Below are 21,673 nucleotides of genomic sequence, written 5' to 3'. Positions count from 1 at the left end.
ACAGGACCTGGCACCTGTACACAGTGCCAAAGCTACCAGTACCTGGTTTAAGGACCATGGTATCCCTGTTCTTGATTGGCCAGCAAACTCACCTGACCTTAACCTCATAGAAAATCTACCAGACCCAACAATTCAGAACACCTGAAGGCCACTATCAGAGCAACATGGGCTCTCATAATACCTGAGCAGTGCCACAGACTGATCGACTCCATGCCACGCCACATTGCTGCAGTAATCCAGGCCAAAGGAGCCCCAACTAAATATTGAGTGCTGTACATGCTCATACTTTTCATGTTCATACCTTTCAGTTGGCCAACATTTCTAAAAATCCTTTTGTTGCATTGGTCTTAATTGATATTCTAATTTTCCGAGATACTGAATTTGGGACTTTCATTAGTTGTCAGTTATAATCATCAAAATTAAAAGAAATAAACATTTGAAATACATCAGTCTGTGTGTAATGAATGAATCTAATATACAAGTTTCACTTTTTGAATGGAATTACTGAAATAAATCAACTTTTTCATGATATTCTAATTTTATGACCAGCACCTGTACATTAGGCCTTGTACATGACCAGAAATAATATTAATGAAATCTTAATGCTTAGAGTCAAGCTTATCAGAAAACTGTTCATGGTAAAGAAAAGAGGAGTTAAACTTCAAACAAGCAGAGTGAGACAAAAGTATCAGGAGATCAAGCTTTATCATTGTACTGTACATGTATAGTAATAGAGGTTCACTCTTTAAAGCAACAGTGAAAAATAGTATAGTATAATCCACTGAGACTGGTGCCAAGTGGAGAAAAACTAAAACGTTTTAGTGGACGGATTTAAAATCTGAAAAAACTCTAAAAAAGATTTGGTCTCATCCGATGCGAGAGATGGACGTCTGAAGTGGAGCTCCGCTAGCAGCGGTGTTATTTTTCATATTATTTGCTTATTATCCTGAGATATCTTGTATTTATTCAACCTGAGAGGGACTGCTACAGTATATGTAAGCACATATAAACATGGCCAACAAGAAGGGGGGTCCGAAAGAATCGAAGACTAAAGCTACATCCAAGCTACGATCAGCAAGCCCTAGCTCGAGATATGGCCTCTCAGAGTCTGACCTGGATCAGATGGGCGAAAGTACAGACTCCTCGGGACCACGGTCCGCTACATCGCGCCGGCTGAGAGCGAAAAGGGGAGCGAGGGTACAATCGTGAGTGCAGATCTGGATAGCTCGCCGATCGGAGAAGATCACCTGAAGCTGGAAAGGGCCTTGAAGTCCGCGGCTTCAATTACGCAACTACGCAAGCCGGGAGCAGCAGGGACACCGGCTTCAGCAGAGCCTGCTGCTTCATCTTCGGTACAAAAAAGCACAATTGAACTATCTGAACTGAAGGTGCTGCTCGCTGAGCTCACGCAAGATATAAAGAAAAGCGAGAAGGCTAATGAGAAAGCAACGGCAAAGGCACTTGAGAGACTGAAACAGGATTTGAAACAGGAGATGGAAAGGCTGCGTCAAGAGGTGCAACTTGAGCGACAGGTGCTGGGTAAAATTGAAGAGCGCATTCAGGAAAACTCGGTTAGACTGAGCACGCTTACTGATCAATTGGAGGATCTCAAGGAGACATTCACGTATCGGATTGAAATGGCGAAAAGGCAGCTGCCAGTGCCGAGGAAAAAGCAGTTAATGTCAGCTCCGAATGCAAAAAACTCGGAGACAGACTGGCTGCTTTGGAAGATGGGAGTAGAAGGTATAATGTCAGAATTGAAGGTCTGCCTGAGAATCGAGAAAGTTCAAACCCTGTGAAATTCGCAGCTGAACTTTTTCTAAAATAATCGGGAGGACTTTAAAGCAGAATCTAAGATAGCAGCGGCTTACCGTGTACGCGGATCAAACACCGTTAGACCCCGACCAAGATCTTTTATAGTTCGTTTTGAACGATTAGCATTTGAACGATTAGCATTTAAGCTAGAGGTGATGGCACTCCTCAGAAAAAAGGAAGATATTACATATGAAAATAACCACATTCGTATCTTCCCTGACTTCTCTCCAGCAACAGCTACTAAACGCGCAGCCTTCTATAACATTAAACAGGTTACGGCAAGCCAGCGTCAAATACAGCCTCTTGTATCCGGCAAAACTGAAAGTGGAATGGCAGGGTCAATTCTATGTCTTCGCTAGCAAGGAAGAAGCAGAAAATGAATTAAGAAAGCTGATCCGGACTATTCTGATACATAATAGTGAGTCATGGCGTTAATGATATAGCAAGGATTAATAATCTACTGTCTGATCTATTTGTTTTAAAATACGGGTTTTATCAGCATATATTCTCATTATTACTTAGTATTACTAGGGGCTATCTGTTTATGTTTTATTGTGCTTAATTATCTTTTTTTTTTTCTTTTCTAATTATTTTATCTTACCCTAAACGAGACTGTTCAATATCATACCCTTGGTTTATTGTTATTGCTATTACTGCATTAAGACTTGTTATGCTTATTCTGGACACATTTTAACACCATCCCGGGTTTATTATCTGGGTGTATCATCTTAATGCACTAAAATTGCTGAAGACTATATATATATTTTAAGTGCAAAATTCTTTTTTCTCTTTTAAAGACTATATTGGTAACAGATATCTCTATCTTTTAACCCTAAAGCGCTGCATGGGGCTTGTTTTGCTTTGGACGTGCTCTGTCTCTGGGTATGTCAGAGGACTGGGACTATGTGAAGTGGGTTTTAGCCTCACTTGGGGAGGCAAAAAGGGAGGGTGGGGGGTTAAGGGGGGGAGAGAAAGAGAGCAGGCTTGATCTATACCTAATCTATCCTCTCAATCTTTATAATTATAACTATCAACGTAATAATAAGCTGCATGGCAACAACTCTTGGGGAAATAGGAAATTAAGACCAACTATGTCTCACTTCCAGTTAAGACTATAAAATGACATCAAAAACTCAGAATCAGTGTCTCCATGATGGGACAGTTAACTTCGTAAGCTGGAATGTTAAAGGCCTGAATCACGAATTAAAGAGAAAGAAAGTACTCTCACCTAACAGGTCTAAATGCTAAAATAGTATTTTTACAGGAAACCCACTTACTAAGCAAGGATCAGTTCCGGCTGCAAAAAGACTGGACTGGCCAAATGTTCCATTCTAGTTTTACAAAGAAAACTAGAGGTGTGGGAATTCTCATACATAGAACAGTACCATTTGTAGCATCAGATGTAGTATTGGATCCTGAAGGGAGATATGTAATGGTCATGGGAGACTTATCTAACTGTAAAATGATTTTGATAAATGTTTATGCACCTAATGTTGATGATAAGGAATTTATACAAAATTTATTTGCATCCATTCCCAATCTGAACACTCATAAAGTTATAATGGCTGGGGACTTTAATTGTGTTTTAAATCCACCTTTAGATAGGACTTCCTCCACAGGGGAACAGATCTAACACTGCAAAGATAATTACAAAGTTTATAACTGATCACAACTTATCAGATCCCTGGAGGTTTTTAAACCCAAATTCAAGAACATATTCTTTCTACTCACCAGTACATCATTGCTACTCAAGGATTGATTACTTCTTTATAGACAATAACTTCTTGCCTAAGATTAAATCTTGTAAATACGATGCTATTGTTATTTCTGACCATGCACCTATGATCTTGGAGCTAAAATTACTAAGCCCCATACACTCACCCGCAGATGGCCTCAACCCGCTTCTATTAGCTGACGAGAATTGTACTGAATTTATATCCAAACAAATCAAATTCTTTCTAGAGACAAATACATCCCTGAGATCTCTGCAGGAATACTCTGGGAAACTCTTAAGGCCTTCTTAAGAGGACAGATTATCTCATATCTTTCCCACAGAAATAAATCCAAGCCAAGAAAGTAGCAGAGATAAAAAGCGAAATTACTAAAATAGATGAAGAACATGCCAGACTACCAAGCGAGACTCTACATAGGAGGAGGCAGGCTCTACATTCAGAATTAAACCTCTTGACAACTAAAGAAACTGAACAACTAATTTACAAATCCAGACATCATTACTATGAACATGGAGAGAAAGCTAATAAGCTTTTAGCTCAACAAATTCACAAGCAAGAAGTGCAATGCAATCTCGTAATTACTAACACGAATGGAGATAAAATCATCGAACACAAAAATATAATGCACACTTTCAGAGACTACTATAAATCCCTATATACTACTGAGTTTAAAGAAGACAATACAATCTAATGCATTTCTGGATACATTACAGATACCACAAATAGACGCTTTAGTGTGGAGGAACTTGATAAACCTCTGGCATTATCAGAATTACTAGATGCTATAAAGTCACGCCAAGGTGAAAAAGCAGCAGGCCCTGATGGCTACCCTGCAGAGTTTTACAAGAAATTCTCCGCTCAGCTAGCTCCCTCCTATTAGCAACATTTACAGAAGCCAGAGATAACCAATCTCTTCCACAAACCTTTCGCCAAGCACTAATCACTGTCTTTCCAAAACAAAATAAGGACTTATTACAATGTGCATCATACAGACCAATTTCACTTCTGAATAATGACGTTAAAATACTCTCTAAAATCATAGCTAGAAGGATGGAGAAAGTGCTCCCCTTGTAATATCACAAGACCAAACTGGATTTATTAGGGGCCGACACTTATCTTCAAATCTTCGACGCCTGTTTAATGTAATATACTCACCAACTAAATCAAACACCCCAGAAATATTATTATCATTGGATGCAGAAAAAGCATTCGACATGATTGAATGGAAATACCTTTTTACTACATTGGAGAAGTTTGGGTTTGGCCCGAACATTTGTGCATGGATTAAATTACTGTATACTAACCCAGAAGCTTCAGTTTGCATCAATAACATTTGCTCAGACTACTTTAAACTAGAACGTGGCACTAGACAAGGATGCCCTTGTCACCACTGCTGTTTGCATTGCCATTGAACCACTGGCAATACATTGTCGAAATACTGATCAGATAAAGGGAATTAGCAGAGAAGGACTGGAACAGAAAATCTCATTATATGCAGATGACATGGTACTGTATATATCGGACCCAGAAAATTCTGTGCCTGCAGTCTTAGCAGCACTCACAGAATTTCAAAAGATCTCTGGTCTCAGAATTAATCTGAATAAAAGTGTACTCTTTCCAGTGAATTCTCAAGCATATAATATTAGATTAGACACCCTACCTTTTATCATTGCAGAACAGTTTAAATACCTCGGGTAAACATCACAAGTAAACATAAAGCTCTTTATCAACAAAATTTCGTCTGCATGGAAAAAATTAAACAAGACTTGCATAGATGGTCAACCCTTCATCTCACACTAGCTGGAAGAATTAACACTGTTAAGATGAATATTCTTCCTAAGCTCCTTTTTATTTCAAAACATCCCAATATACATTAATAAATCATTCTTTAAGCAATTAGATTCAACAATAACCTCATTTATTTGGAATTCAAAACATCCACGCATCAAAAGAGCGACCCTACAAAGACAAAAGGCAGAAGGTGGCATGGCTCTACCTAACTTCCAGTTTTATTACTGGGCAGCAAATATACAGGCGATAAGAACCTGGACACAAATAGAAGAACATACACAGGCTTGGACCGCAATAGAAGTAAAATCCTGCAGTACTTCTTTGTATTCCTTGCTCTGTGCTCCAATAAACACACGCTATCGGCAATACACTAATAACCCAATTGTGCTCCACTCACTTAGAATCTGGAACCAATGTAGAAAGCATTTTAAGACGGAGAAGCTTCTATCTGTGGCACCTCTGCAAGAGAACCACCTCTTTCAACCTTCACAAACATATGCAGTTTTAATATCTGGAAAAATTTGGAATTAACTTGCTTAGAGATCTTTATATAGACAACGTCTTTGCATCCTATGAACAATTACATTCCAAATTTAACATTCCAGCTACACATTTCTTTCACTATCTTCAAATCAGGAACTTTGTTAAACAGAACCTTCCAGATTTTCCTCATCTTGCACCCTCATCCATGCTGGAAAAAATATTGCTCAATTTCAAGGAGTTAGACTCCATCTCTACAATATATAAAATCCTTTTACAATCCCTTCCTTTCAAAGATCCAAGAGGACACTGGGAAAATGATCTCTCAATTAATATATCAGAAAAGGAGTGGAAAGTAGCAATGCAGAGAATTCACTCAAGCTCCATATGCAAAGCATACAATTATACAACTCAAAATTATATATCGAGCACATCTGTCTCGACTAAAACTCTCCAAAATGTTTCCAGGGCATGATCCAACCTGCGAACGTTGCAACCAAGTCCCAGCCTCACTAGGTCACATGTTCTGGGCCTGCACCAAATTAACATTATTCTGGACAAAAAATTTTAATTACCTCTCAGACAGCCTTGGACTCACAATCCCTCCTAACCCATTAACAGCTGTGTTTGGGGTTCTTCCAGAGGGGTTTAAAGTGGAGAAAGACAAACAAATTGTGATTGCATTCACTACACTGTTGGCACGCAGACTTATTCTGATAAACTGGAAGAACCCAAACTCTCCTCTTTTAAGTCAGTGGGAAACTGATGTGTTATATTATTTGAAATTGGAAAAATCAAATACTCAGTTAGAGGATCTGTACAGACTTTTTCAAAACATGGCAGGATCTAATCAGTAATATTTTAAAATAAGTTCATAAAGCACAGAGAATTTTTATTTAATTAGGTATGTTTACAAGCCTTAAATTTAACGTTATTTGGCTTGCTCTCTCTCTCAGGGTGGGGATCGATCTGTTCTTAACTTAATTTTTCTTTTTGTAAAAACTTGATTGCTTTGTATGGATTGTAATAAAATTAATAAAAAATAAAAAAAAAATAAATAAAAAAATAAAATCTGAAAAAACTCATGTGGTTTTGAATCTTTTACAAACCTGCCCACTAAGCAAGGAGAGTGAGGGACTGGGACTTCACTGGGAAAGAGGATCTGGCATTACATGTAATAATGAATTCAAAGACATACACATATATACCAATAATAACCTTGGCTAGTTGTAAATGAAAGAAACAATGATTGATATGTGGTTGGTGAATAAATGCAGAAGAGAGCTATTTTCCTACCACCCATCTCCATTAGCACATAACAGAATCTCCTGGCATGGTCTGAACCTGTCACAAGTGTTTAGACTGCAAGTTGTACTTGAGAAGAACAACCACTCTGCACTTCCTAGAGCTAGCCAACACAGAAGTGGCTATGAACACATTTTTAGCCAACATCCTGGATTCCTGAATAAACACAACTTCAATTTTCTTGTGCCATTATTAGCAGAGGACACTGTGTCCTTAACTTTGACTTTTGGTTGCAAGGCGAGAACTGATTCTATTGCACCACAGCGGCAGTCATAATAAACAGGTGTCAATGTCGCATGTTAAGGCGGCTTTTTGTTTCTGCAGTTATATTTTTGAATAAAAGCGCAATTGTTGTGTTAGAGTTGTAGCTTTTGTGAAAGTATTTCTTTGATACTTGGACTTCAGGCTTCATACATTATATAGTTTATGCCTACATTTTGTCATCTACTACTAGAATATAAAAAACGTTTGTTTTAACAACGTGTTTACACAGATTACTGTAAAAACGGAACAGACATGAAATGCGTGTGTTCCAAACAACGATCTATTATTTCCACTCTAAAACTCCACTTCACTCCCAGAAAATCAATCAAGACATGAGCTGGGAGAAGTTTGTGGACGTTCTAAGTCGGTGGGGGGATGGAATAGCTGGCTGCTTGCAGCCTGATTTTATCAGCACATTTAGATGACAAAAGACGCTGGTGGAGAGCTGTGAAAGATTTTAAGAAGCGATTTAAGGTGGGACGGATTTACGTGTTTTTTCATAGGCTCTGGTAATTCTAGTGTTAAAGTAATGATCAATTTTTTTTAAATGAGTTTCAAAAATATTAAATTCTGATGGCCAAAGAATAAAAACTATCCACAAATCTTTTTGTTCTACTTATAATGCTCTTGTACTGCCTGCCATAGGGCAGCAGTGTGAACAGTGAGTGGCCATGATGTGAAGGATCTTTCATGATTTTCATGGATCTGCAGAGACATTGGGCACTTCTTTCAGGGAAGGCAGAGAGCAGCCAAAAATTTTCTCTGCCTGGAATGTCCCTCTGCAGAGCTTTCCTGTCTGCTGCTGTACAGTCAGCATGCCATGTTGAAATACAGTCACACTTTCTCATACATAATCCTGTACCAATCTTACAAACTTCTCTGCCACTCCCGACTCCCTCATACAGTACCACAACTCCTCTCTAGGCACCCTGTCATATGCTTTCTTGAAGTCCAAAAAGAAACAATGTACACTACTGTAGGTCCTTCTGGCCTTCTCTATACTTCTCCATCAATGCCCTCAGAGCAAACATTGCATCTGTAGTGTTCTTTCCCAGTATGAAACCATACTGCTGCTCGCTAATCCTCACATCCCTTCTTATCCTAGCTTCCACAACTCTTTCCCATCATAACTTCATGCTGTGGCTCATCAATTTTGGTCCTCTGTAGTTACTACAGTTCTACATATCCCCCTTATTCTTAAAAATCAGTACCAGTACACTTCTTTTCCACTCCTCAGGCATCCTCACACTTTCCAAGATTGCATTAAACAATCTGGTCAAAAATTCCACTGCCATCTCTCTTAAACACCTCTATGCTTCCACAGGAATATCATTTGGACCGACGGCCTTTCCATTCTTCATCCTCTTCATTGCTGTCCTTACTTCCTCCTTGCTAATCCACTGCACTTCCCAATTCACAATCTCCCCATTATCCAACCTTCTCTCTCTCTCATTCTCTTCATTCATCAGCTTCTCAAAGTACTCTTTCCAACTGATCAACACACTCTCCTCGCTTGCAAGTACATTTCTATCTTTATCTTTCATTACCCTAATCTGCTGCACATCTTTCAAAGCTTGGTCCCTCTGTCTGTCCAATCTGTATTTGTCCTTTTCTTCCTCCTTAGTGTCCAACCTGTCATACAACTCATCATACGCCTTTTCTTTAGCCTTCGCCACTCCCTCTTCACTTTATGCCTGATCTCCTTATACTTCTGTCTACTTTCTGCTTCTCCTTGACTCTCTCATTCATTCTTCAACAACCTCTTCCTCTGAATACTCTGCTGTACTTCCCTATTCCACAACCAGGTTTCCTTATCCTCCTTCCTTTGTCCAGATGTCACACCAAGCGCCCTTCTAGCTAAAATACCTTACTAATTCTGCTGTAGTTACTCAGCAGCCTGCCTCTTCACTGCAACCCAGTGCCTGTCTTACCTCCTCCCTGAACTCAACCTTACAGTTTTCCTTTTTCAGTGTCCACCATTTGATCTCTGGCTCTGCCCTCACCCTCCTCCTTTTCTTGATATCAAATGTCATACTACAGACCATCATCCTATGCTGCTTAACTATGCTTTTCCCTGCCAGCACTTTGCAGTCTCCAATCTTCTTCAGAATGACCCTCCTGTATAGGATATAACCTACTTGTGTGTATCTTCCTCCACTCTTGTACATCACCCTGTGTTCCTCCCTCTTCTTAAAATACATATTCACCACGGCTATGTCTATCTTTTTCTTAAAATCCACTACCATTTGACTTTCTGCGTTCCTCTCCTTCACACCATATTTACCCATCACCTCCTCATTTCCAGCGTTCCTGTCGCCAATATGTGCATTGAAATCTGCTCCAATCACCACTCTCTCTCTCTTGCGTACACTCTCCACCACTTTATCCAACTAATTTGAGAAATTAGTTGCACCAACATTCATCATCACACCTTCAATTTCCAGCTTCATAATCATCACTCTGTCTGACACTCTTTTCACCTCCAAAACACTCTTGACATACTGCTCCTTCAGGATAACTTCTACCCCATTTCTCCTCCCATCCACACCATAGTAGAACAATTTGAACCCGCCTTTGATACATCTGATCTTACTCCCATTCCATCTGGTCTCTTGTATGCATAATATATCAACCTTCCTTCTTTCTCTCTAGCCATTTACCAGTCATACTACCAACATTCAAAGTACCTACCCTCACTTCCACTCTCTTTACATTCCTCTTCTCCACTTGCCGCTGGACACGCCTTCTTCAGCCAACAGTAGCCCAATTTCCATCAGCACCTTGTTGGCCAACAGTACTGGTGGCGGCCATTGTTAACCCGGGTCTCGACTGGTATAGAAATCTGCATTATTGTTTGCACATTGGTTTGGGAAAATTTTACACTGGATGCCCTTCCTGACATAACCCTCCCCATTTAACTGAGCTTAGGACCGGCACGAAGAAGCAGGGTTTGTGCATCCCCCTAAAAAACGACATGATGCCTGATGTTGATCCAAGTCAAAACTTTTTAATATAAATTTTTGAAAAGTATAAAACAGCCTAGGCGTTCCTATTACTAAATAGCTGCAAAGTCCAATGGCAAAAGAGCAAGAGGATTAGAAGAGAAGTCAATTTGCTGCTCAGCAGCATTTATGTTGTGTTAGTTTATATTTATTACATATTTTTCCATCCATCCATTATCCAACCCGCTATATCCTAACTACAAGGACACGGGGGTCTGCTGGAGCCAATCCCAGCCTACACAGGGCGCAAGGCAGGAAACAAACCCCAGGCAGGGCACCAGCCCACCGCAGATTACAAATTTTTACTTTATAGGGAGCAAATGATGTCTTCTGAAGTTTTTACTAGTAAAATCTACGTTGGAAAATATTTAAACAAGTGGCACGCAAAAAAAAAGGTGAGTTGTGCTAAATATGCGGGGTGTCTACACTAAAATGAGGCATGTGCAGAATCATAAGGATGGCAGCATTAACAGGTGGTGTGTGCAAAATCAAAGTTGAGTGTATGAAAAAAGTAGATATGAATTTTAGAACTGAATTATATATAGTTGTCAGAGTATATGTGAACACTGGAGAATACCTTTTGCAAGTCTGATTTCAGCTCTGATGCTATAGTTCGAGTTTGACAAGAGAAAACCTAAAAATCACATTCTTCTGTTACCTTTCACACATGTACAGCAAGAGAGACGTACAGTAACCAAGGTAAATGAACATTAACGTGGTTATAGCTTTCCGTTCATTAATTTATTTTCTGAGGCTAAGCAGCAACCAGGATGCAAAAAAACATCCACAGACCGAATGCTATCACATAGATGTACCCATGTTGACTAACCCCAAAAGCCAACCATCCTCCACACCCTTGCCACTTATCCAGTCCTACTTCATCTACAGATTTAGTTGTTCTGTCACCTCACATATAACCCTCATTTGAAAAGATAGTATTTGTGTGTTAAGTACACTGGAATTGTCTGCTTTGAACTGTCCACTCTCTGACAAATGTTAAGACCTGTTATGAAAATGTTATAACGCTACCACAACTAAAATTCAATTTATTTTCTGCTAGATTTTACAAACACATAAATACTCTTTGTATGCGAGATGACTGAAGAAGTAAATCTGTCAACAAGTAAGACCAGTAGGAACATTGCCATTTTGCAAGCAGCATTATTAATACAGTATGTGTACGTTCACACAAATGTGTTCCAATTTCCTAAAACACCTGAGAGCCACACTGTTCTTAAAGACATGTTTATTGACTTTAAATTAGCAGAAATAAATAAATAAAGTTAAGTATATGTTGTGGCATTCAGTCCAAGGCTTGTTTATGCCTTACTTTGGCTCCTCCCCAACCTAACAACAGAGGAATGTGTACAGACACGCATACCGACATTTACATTAATTTAATTATCTTGATAGTTCAACAGTGGAAGGGGAATTGTAACTGTTACATACACAAAGCCCCCAGTGTATTTGCATGCATTGAAAAACTGGATTCATTTTATAATTTACTTTTATTAAACTAGAACATCAGCATCAGAGCTGAAATCAAATTTGAAAGTGGTATTCTTGTATACTGATGGATGCTCCAATAACTATGTATAATTAAATATAAAATTTGTATCTACATTAGAACATTAGGGCAATGTAGATGAGAAAAGGCTATTCAGTGCAAACAAAGCTTGCCATTACTATCCACTTAACTCTTGTAAAATAAAATCAAGTCTAGTTTAAAAAGTCCCTAAAATCTTACTGTCAACCACACTACTTGGTAACTTATTCCACGTGTCTATGGTTCTCTGTGTGAAGAAACCTTCCATAATATTTGTGAGAAATTTATCCTTAACAAGTTTCCAACTGTGCCGCTGTGTTTCTGATGAACTCATTTTAAAATAACAGTCTTGATCAACTGTACTAATTCCCTTCATAATTTTAAACATTTTAATCATGTCTCCTCTTAATCTCCTCTTGCTTAAACTGTACAGGCTCAGCTCTTTTAATCTTTCCTCATAACTCATTCCCTGTAGCCCTGGAATCAGCCTAGTTACTTTTCTCTGGACTTTTTCTACTGCCTCTATGTCCTCTTTGTAGCCTGGAGACCTAAACTGTATATACTGTAGTACTCTAGATGAGGCATCTTCAGTGTGTTATAAAGCTTGAACATAAACTCTTTGGACCTGTACTCTATACATCGTGCTATTTAACCTAACCTTCTGTTACAGTTCTTAATGGCTTCTAAACACTGCCTGGCAGTTGATCGTATTGAGTCCACTGTAACTCCTAAATTCTTCTCATAAGATGTAAATTCGATTTTCAGACCCCCAATTGTGTATTCAGACCTAACATTTTTACTTCCTACGTGTAATACTTTACATTTACTTACATTAAATTTCGCCTGCCACAAATCAGCACAAGCCTGTATGCTGTCCAAGTTCTTTTGTAATGGAATTCAACCGATTCCAGATTATCTGGCAATCCAATTTGCTTGGCATCATCTGCAAACTTAACCAGCTTGTTACTTATATTCCTAACCAAATTATTTATATTTATTAAAAAAAGGATCAGCCTTAGAACCGGCCCCTGTGGAACAGCACTCTTAATATCAGCCAATCCTGATAAGGTCCTTTGCACCATAACTCTCTGCTTCTTGTGTCTGCCAGTTTTGCACCCATCTACCCACAACACCCTAAATTCCTAATTTTTTTTGTTTGATGCCCAACCTCTCATGTGTCACCTTACCAAATGCTTTCGGAAAGTCTAGATAAATAATATCATATGCTCCACTTTGATACTAAATCCAGACAGGCTTCACCCTGTGTTGGTGCTTTAACATACTGTTTTAAAAAACAGTTACTGATTACGTCTAAAAACTCCTGAACTTTTGCTCTGCTATTTGCAAGGATATTTCAGTTAATATTCGGGTAGTTAGAGTCCCTCAAGCCTATAATATCCCCTGTAAACTTGCCTTTTTAATATTACCAAAAAGATGTGCATTGAAGTAACTGTCTACATTGAACGGTCTATAACACACTCCTAAAATGAGGCCCCTTTTCCCAATGGTTTCCAGATGAAGCCACACGTCCTCACTAAGATGGGGCAAATCGTTCAACTGAAGAGGACTTGCATTTAAATTCTATTTAACAAAAACAGAAATCCCAGCTCCTTTTCTGTTGTGTTTGTCTTTCCTAAAAATGTACAACCCTCTATATTATACTCACCCAAATCTTTGTTATTTAGACAGGTTTCTGTTATTGCTATAATAATAAATTATGCTGTGCTTCATACAATTCCAACTTACTTCTTTAATTTTTAATACTTCTAGCATTAAGGCAAGATATTTTCAATGTGTTACTCATTTCAAATAAAAAAGAATTAACATTTCAGGTCTGTACACCACTACTGTCTAACGTACACTCAGACCTGACTGACAGTTCTTCCCACCAATTAGCATTCTTCTTTTGTTTTGAATTACGGTAACACCTAACTTTTCTCTACACTGAACTCAGACTTTGCATGTGCCACCTGTTAATGTTGTCACCCCTCCAGTTTTGCACAGTGCCTCTTAATGCTGCCATCTGTATGATTCTGCACATGTCACATAAGTACCCGTCATATTTTACAAACACCACCAACACCTCTTATTTTGTGTGCAGCACTTCTCTTAATTTTCTGCAGCTTGCCCTTCAGGCCACCAGAACAATCTGTATAGTTTTGTGGGGGGCTTTTGATAAGGCTTATTTGCTTCATAACAAGCCTTTATATATTAAATCAGTCTATCATTATCACTCAAAAATGAATCCAATTAAAACCTAAACAGTTTTCATGGATTTTATGTCCCAGGGAAAAGACTGGACATTCCAATAATTTAATTGGAAATGTAATCTTCACAACTAAATCAATCAACATGTTTTCAGTTTTTGGGCACTTCTCGACCTTCATGCACCATTTAATGGATAAAATGTACAGGGGAACAGTCAGAGCATTCAACTCAGCTACCAAAATTGAAATGCTCTCCATTAACTTTTATGACAAGTAAAAATTAATCTCAAATATAAAGTATTAATTGTTTCCAATTCTAGTTTGAATTGTTCTCTCAAAACCCACAATAAGAACAATAGTTGAGTGTGATGAAACTGGTGCTTGGGCAAATAGATTTGTATTAAATTGACTGCTAACAGGGGGTTATTAAGCTATAGCCCAGTACTATATGTGTACCTTGAACAAGTAAAACTCAGAGATTAGCAAAAGAAAAGAACTGACGTTCATGATATGATTGTGTTAATAATTTACCTGAATTAATAACAAAAGTTTTTCATATCAGATTTCTTGGTGAGAACAGCTGTTGTGCAATTCAGTGCTTCCACCCAATATACTCAATGTACGTGTTAAGTTTATTTCTATCTATCTATCTGTCTGTCTATCTATTTATTTATTTACTAATTCCATCCATCCATTTTCTAACCCGCTGAACCGAATAGGGTCACGGGGGTCTGCTGGAGCCAATCCCAGCCAACACAGGGCACAAGGCAGGAACCAATCCTGGGCAGGGTGCCAACCCACCGCAGGACACACACAAACACACCCACACACCAAGCACACTAAGGCCAATTTAGAATTGCCAATCCACCTCATGTCTGTGGATCGTGGGAGGAAACAGGAGTGAAACCCCGCGAACAGGGAGAACATGCAAACTCCACGCAGGGAGGACCAGGGAAGTGAACCCGGGTCTCCTAACTGCGAGGCAGCAGCGCTACCACTGCGCCACCCGTTATATTTACTAATTGACTGTATTAAAAACTCAAAACTCTGGGCTGGCTGTATTATCTGTCCTGTGTGTCTGTATCCTTGTTTTTTATGTTTCTGCTGTTATATGCATCAGAATTTCCCCAATGGGATTAATAAAGTTTATCTTATCTAATCTAATGTTCTTGTGCAATCCTAGAATACATTACAGATGGTTTTAAAAATTTTAAGGATAGCTTTTCAGTAAAAAATACTATGTGACGATATAATTTTTGTACATATATAAATCCTTGACACATATTTTTAGAAAGTCACTACACACTGGGAAATTCCGAAGGACTGAAAAATGGCAAATATTATCCCACTAAATAAAAATGGTGATCAAACAGATCCAAAGAAAAAAAGGCCAATAAGCTTAACATGTGTCACAGGTAAATTAATGGAAGGAATTATTAAGAGAGATTGAGCACCACATGACAAAAACAGAGGTTTTACTGAACAGTCGGCGTGTTTTACCAACATGCTGGAATTCTATGAAGAAGCAATAAAAGGATATGATCAAAGAGCAGCTTATGATATTATTTATCACATCAGTTGTAGTACTACTATACATATTTATTCACATATGCCCTTTATTAAGAAAAGAAAATCTGTTTTGCTGCTTTGTAGGTCTGCAGTGAACATGGTGCATCAATAGTAGACAGAGCTGAAGTAACAGAGTTCTAGCAGCAGGAATGTTTTTGGAGTGCGAGACAGGGACTGCAGATTTGTAGTACAGATAATGGTCTAACTCCTAATCCGATAGCACCTGAATGACTGCAGTGGCATTTCAGGCTTAAAAATTTAAAGGGGCCAAAACAGAATTCTCCTTAATGTTAATGATGGAGGAGTCTGCATATATAAATTTGCCTAATTAATAATATCTGTTCCTATATTTGCTAATGCAAGATATTCAAGTCTCTGCACCATGTGCATCACAAAAAAATAAATTAATAATCAATCAAACTATGGAATGCCAGTGCCTGGTCTGTCTCAATTTACATCAAATCATCGTGATACACTCTAACATCATCATCATCTGACAAAATACAGCAATATAGATTGTTGCCCAGAAAAAATATACATTGGATATAAACTGCCTAAACTGAAACAGCAGCACCTCAAAATTTGAATCTGTAAAAAAGGACAAGCCATACAAACTCTGAAAGTAAACACAGACTATGCACAACTCAAACACCAAACTCTGGGCTGTCCCGTACCAGCGATGACCACTGTGCAGCCAGGCGTTCATTGGGCAGCACTGTGCCAGCAAACACTGAAAAAAATATTTCCACTGTACTCACCTACTCATTCTGTACTAATACTTAATTGAAACAAGGGCATCAAACTGCTATGTGCCACACTGTTTTTTGTAAGAAGACACTGGCGATACCATATCTATTGCTGGCATATGAGTCATATTAATCTTTGTCTCGATAAAATACCTCCAGACAGACAATGTTTTCAGTAAAAACTTCAAGCCTTACCCTGTGCTGCCATGATTTGCTTCCTTTCGACACTGTGGTCCTTCATCTGTGTCATTAGCACAATAATGTTGTTGTTAGGCGGTGGTGTTTGCTGCACACAAGTCTTTTGTAGTGACTTGCATGCAAGTGCCAACAAAATTTAAAACTGCGTGCATGGGCCATCTGTTGGCTGTGGTTGAACTTAAGCAGAGCGGACTGCTCGATACACACACACAGGTCTTTCGTTTATATATGTCTAATTCTAAAATATTTAAATTATGCATCTTTTTTAAGCCATGTGAGTAGTATGCACTAGGACAGTACTGCATTAATACAATAAAATTCTGTTCCCACATGTCCAAGTGAGAATATTGTGTCAACAACACAGGTTAAAAAAATGGATGACTGGAGGGATGGACAAGTAATTAATCAAAAACACAAACTAGTGGAAGAATGCTTTTTTAAGAAGCTGAGACATAAGCAGTTAAGGACGCACAGGTTTGAGAAGCTGGATGTGGCAGAAATGAGACAGTTGAGATGGATATGTGGAGTTACAAAAAAGGACAAAATAAGAAATGTGACAATCAGAGGTATGACAAAACTAGGAGAGATATCTAAGAAAGTACAGAAAAGAAGGTATGTGGTATGGTGGTATGGACATGTGATGAGGAGAGACGATGAATAAGTGGGCAAAAGAGTAATAGTAATGGAACTACAGAGGAAGACAATGTGAGAGAGGCCAAAGTAGAGGTGTGCGGCTAAAGGAAAAGAAGATCTGAAGGCAAAGGACTTGGCTGGTGAGGAGGTGCAGGCCTGAGCTGTATGGAGAAGGTTGATCAAGCACTTTGAACCCACATTGAAGTAGGAATAGATGAAGAGGATGAAGAAAAATCGAAGGAAGATTTGGCCTTGGATGAAAATGGAAGAAATTAAAAGCGAGAAACAGTGGCGTAGCCTCTCAGGGCTAAATCTGCAATCACAAATCAATCAATGTTTTTAAACACAAAATCGAGTAAAACATCACCTCAGAAACCAATTGTACTACAACATGTCTACAGTAAGTCCTTTACTTAGCTGTCCAAATTTTAGACATTACTATATTGACAACCTTCAGGATTAATATGAGTAGTTTATTAATAAAACAACAGTACACTATAGTCACATACAGGACACAGGGATGTAGTACTGCCAGAGACATTGGAGGGGTGTAAACTAAACTAATACATGAACTGTATAAATGCTTCATTTTAGGAATTATTAAATATGATACTGTAAATGTAGCTTTGGCCTTCATTCTACCAATTGGACTGAGTATGTGTCTATTGAAATCCATTTCTGTCACAATGATAGCTACATGAAATATGTCCTAAAAGCGTTTTTTGAAAAAAAGCACTATAGACTCAGGCAATAGGTTTCTACCAAAGTCAGCCTTTTGCACAACAGCAAGCACAGCTCAGCGGAGTGTGAAAGATAGATTTACTAAATGAGTCCGATCACATTGATCCTCTAGGCCTGTGAACAAAAAAAGGGCACCCTAATATGCAGATTAATTGGCTTTTACCCACAAGCACAAACATTTTTATTCAGAAGATCACTACACAGACACTACCTGCCTAATGGCAGACAGCAGCTAATTATTTATTCATCATTTTACAAGGCACATTTCACAAGACGCTTTACAAAGTGCACAAGTACTTCAAAGCTGGATGATAAAGTGCGGTGCAATATAATTCAGATGCATTATAAATCCCAATCAAGGGTCGGCTTAGGGCAAACTCATATACATAGCATGCCTACACCAGGCCAATTTAAAGCTTCCACTTAGGTCATTACGAACATGTTTGGGATGTGGGAGGAAAAAACAAGAGAATCAAGAGAAAAACGCACACAGACAACTGAAGAATGTGCAAACTCCAGACAAACAGCTCCCTAGACCACTGAGACAGCCCTACTAAGCAAAAATGATAAGCAGCACAGTAAAACCAGCGAAAGTAAGTGAGCAACATACGGGAGGACTTTAACGGGTACAGATATAGCGGGTTTAGAACACAAAAGAAGAGGAGGTAGGGTTTGAGCTGGGATTTAATTTCCCATTCCAAAATGAATCTTGCAGAAGCATCAAGGCCCAGTGAATAGGAGCTACAAAGCCAAATAAGTACCTACTGATTACTAAGACTGCGGTGGGCTGGCGCTCTGCCCGGGGTTTGTTTCCTGCCTTGTGCCCTGTGTTGGCTGGGATTGGCTCCAGCAGACCCCCGCGACCCTGTAGTTAGGATATAGCGGGTTGGATGATGGATGGATGATTACCAAGATGTCATATTTTAGTAATGGACACAAGAAACTGAGTCTCATTTGTTTGAATACTAAGTGAACCAGACTCCCATAGCAGCTTCAGTTTCAGCAGATGAGATGTCCAACCCTGAAAATATTCCACTTACATCAGGCAGTCACAAAAAGTCGGTGGAGCTAGACATATCCAAAACAAATCCTAAATTCACAAAATGTGTTGACGCTCTTGACAATTGTTCTCTGGGAGTTATTAAAAATTGCATTACACCTCATATTTTTACTTTCTCGTATACAAAGTACAGGGAAAGTATTGTAATCATCCAAAAATTCGATATCGAGATTTTGATGAATCTCGACGTTTTAGACCTCCCTGACTTTCTCATATACAAAGTATAGGGAAAGTATTGGAATCCTCCTAAAAATTCAATTTCAATTACACCTCTCTGAGTCCGAAAATACAATTTTTGGAATTATGTCTGTATGCGTGTACGCAAACACGTTAACTTGAGAACGTTTTCTCCTAGGTCAACCAAATTTTGCATACAAGTATTAAGTACAAAACGCAGATTTCTATCAACTGTTGGGCTAGTTCCACTAACTGGAAGTGGTACTTTACCTTTTAATCATGGAGCTGCAGAGTCTGATTTATTCAACTTTACTTTTATAATAATTAGTCAATATATTATTAATTTGATTTGTTGTTGATGGTTCTTTAATGTACATAATATAATCATTGTCTTGTGGTTTACTCCTCAAATATCCATCCCCATATCTGAGTATACGAGAAAGTATAGGGGAGACCACTGGTGATTTTTTTATTTTTAAACCCTGAAATAAATCCATCCATTTCATGAAGAGCTTAATTCAATTTAGGCCTGTCTGCGCCTGTTTGGCACAAGGCAGAAACCAGCCCTGAACTGGGCACCAGTCCAATACTGGCCACAATCACACATGCTCTATAATGCCAAAGCTAGTTTAGAGTAATGGCAATAAAACTAACATGAGCTTTTGTTTTGTGATATGAGAGAAAATCCCAAGAACCTGGAGAGAAACTCGCTCACATACAGATAAAGGAACACATTGTTCCACTCAGAGTTGCCAGCTACTTCAACGTTGTTGACCCTGCAAATTAAATGCAGCCATTTTCATGCCCACTTAACCCAGTTAGGGGGAGCGAAACCTAACCTAGCAGCTTTACTCACATAGTAGTTATTAACTCTGGAGGGTCGAAAATTAAAAAACAGAGCGCTTGAACCTGTGTCTCTTTAATTATGTATGTTAAATTTAATTTATCTGTGAGTTTTCTAAAACTGCATTATTGTATTCCGCATCGACAATCTATGTCTATTTCAATCAAGAAAGTAACCAAATCTGAACTGGATGCCAGCCAAGTGCAAATCAATTCAGAATTGTCAACCACGAAAAGAATCAATAACAATAAATTAAAGTCTGTAGTGTTTACAAAATAGAAACTAATGTGCACAATTAAGAAATGAATGAAGCTCTGGGTGGTGCAGCCAGGCGGCCAACTGTGCGTCAGCTGCCACCTCAGAAGCAGGTCATGTGTGCTCCGTCTCCAGTGCAAGTTTCGTTTCTGCTCAGCGGTGTTACGCGAACTGGCATACCTGGGAGCATCAAATGACAGCGACGAATGTGGACTTACGGGTTTTCGGCGAACTCGTCGATAATCAAAGTCACGTAGTTGGCGGGTACCAGTCCCGACTCTGTGGATCCGTACAACTTCTTAGCCCGTACAAAGTCCCCCATCGTGTCGATCACTTCGAGCGTTTCTCCTTGTGTTATGCTCATTTCGTCCTCCGTTCTCGCTTGGAAGTCGTAGAGCGCTGTGTACATCGGGCTAGGCTGCGCCTGCAGGACCGCCGCAGGTGGACTGTGAAGGACGGAGATTTCCAACCGGCGACGGTCAGGAACGCTAATGTTTTGGTTGTTAACTGGAGGGGGCCATAACCAGTCCCATAACTTCACCAGGCAGGGCAGGTAGCGCCTCAAAAATGCTTCCATTTCTCGGCGGCGTCCGATATGCGGAGAGCCGGTGGAGACGACGTCGTGAAGGATTTCAACTGAGCTTCGCGGAGCCAAAACAGTTAAAAGGGGCGGAGGTCGGCGCAGAGAATACCCTTTCGCTCCACAACTTCCTTCACCATTTGTTACCAAACCGGTGCGACCAGTTAAGAAGTTTCAAAGGAAATGCGAAAGTAGCCGGGTGAGATCTTCAAGGAGACAGCAGCGACTTTTACTAAAGTCAATATGTCGTAGTTACGCGTGTCTGTACACATGCAGTACATAGTAGTCTGTCTGACATCGGCTTTCCACTAAGTGGTCTGTAACAAGGGATCATGTGAAAAGTCGATTCACAGATTCCTTTACTGAACCTCCTGTCTTTGTTTCAGCTCATGTCAGGAGAGACTCGTAGAATGAGCGCTGGCCCGTCTTCACAGGGTACACTCCATGGACACACCCGCTCCAAGTTACACAGACTCTTCAGATCCAATCTGCACATGTTTGTGATGGGAGACAAACCTGGAGTAGCCAGTAAAACAGATAAGGAGTGAAAAATATGCAGACGTCATACTGAGAAAGCGCAGTAGGATTTAAACCAAGGGGAATGCAGAACAGCAAGTCTGAGGACTATATCACCTTGCCACTTGTCAAACTAAAAAAATATATAATGATATCATACAGGAAATATGCATTATGGCAGGAATGGTAGATAGGCACTGTAATATATGTG

At 39.2% G+C, this 21,673-nt stretch overlaps 1 protein-coding gene across 1 annotated transcript in view; it reads right to left on the bottom strand.

The window, feature by feature from the left end:
- LOC120514724 (tyrosine-protein kinase Srms-like) overlaps window positions 1-21,465 on the bottom strand; it is a 50,472-nt gene extending 29,007 nt beyond the window's left edge. The window contains exon 1 of the mRNA XM_039735235.1: window positions 20,585-21,465. Within this exon, the coding sequence (XP_039591169.1) occupies window positions 20,585-20,943 (359 nt within the window). The 5' untranslated portion in view covers window positions 20,944-21,465. The remainder of the gene's footprint in view (window positions 1-20,584) is intronic.
- Between the last annotated feature and the right edge of the window lie 208 nt (window positions 21,466-21,673).

Source organism: Polypterus senegalus, chromosome 14 (assembly GCF_016835505.1).
Source record: "Polypterus senegalus isolate Bchr_013 chromosome 14, ASM1683550v1, whole genome shotgun sequence".
NCBI lineage: Eukaryota > Metazoa > Chordata > Cladistia > Polypteriformes > Polypteridae > Polypterus > Polypterus senegalus.
Note: the sequence above shows the minus strand (reverse complement) of the source record. Positions and strands in the feature narration are given on the sequence as shown.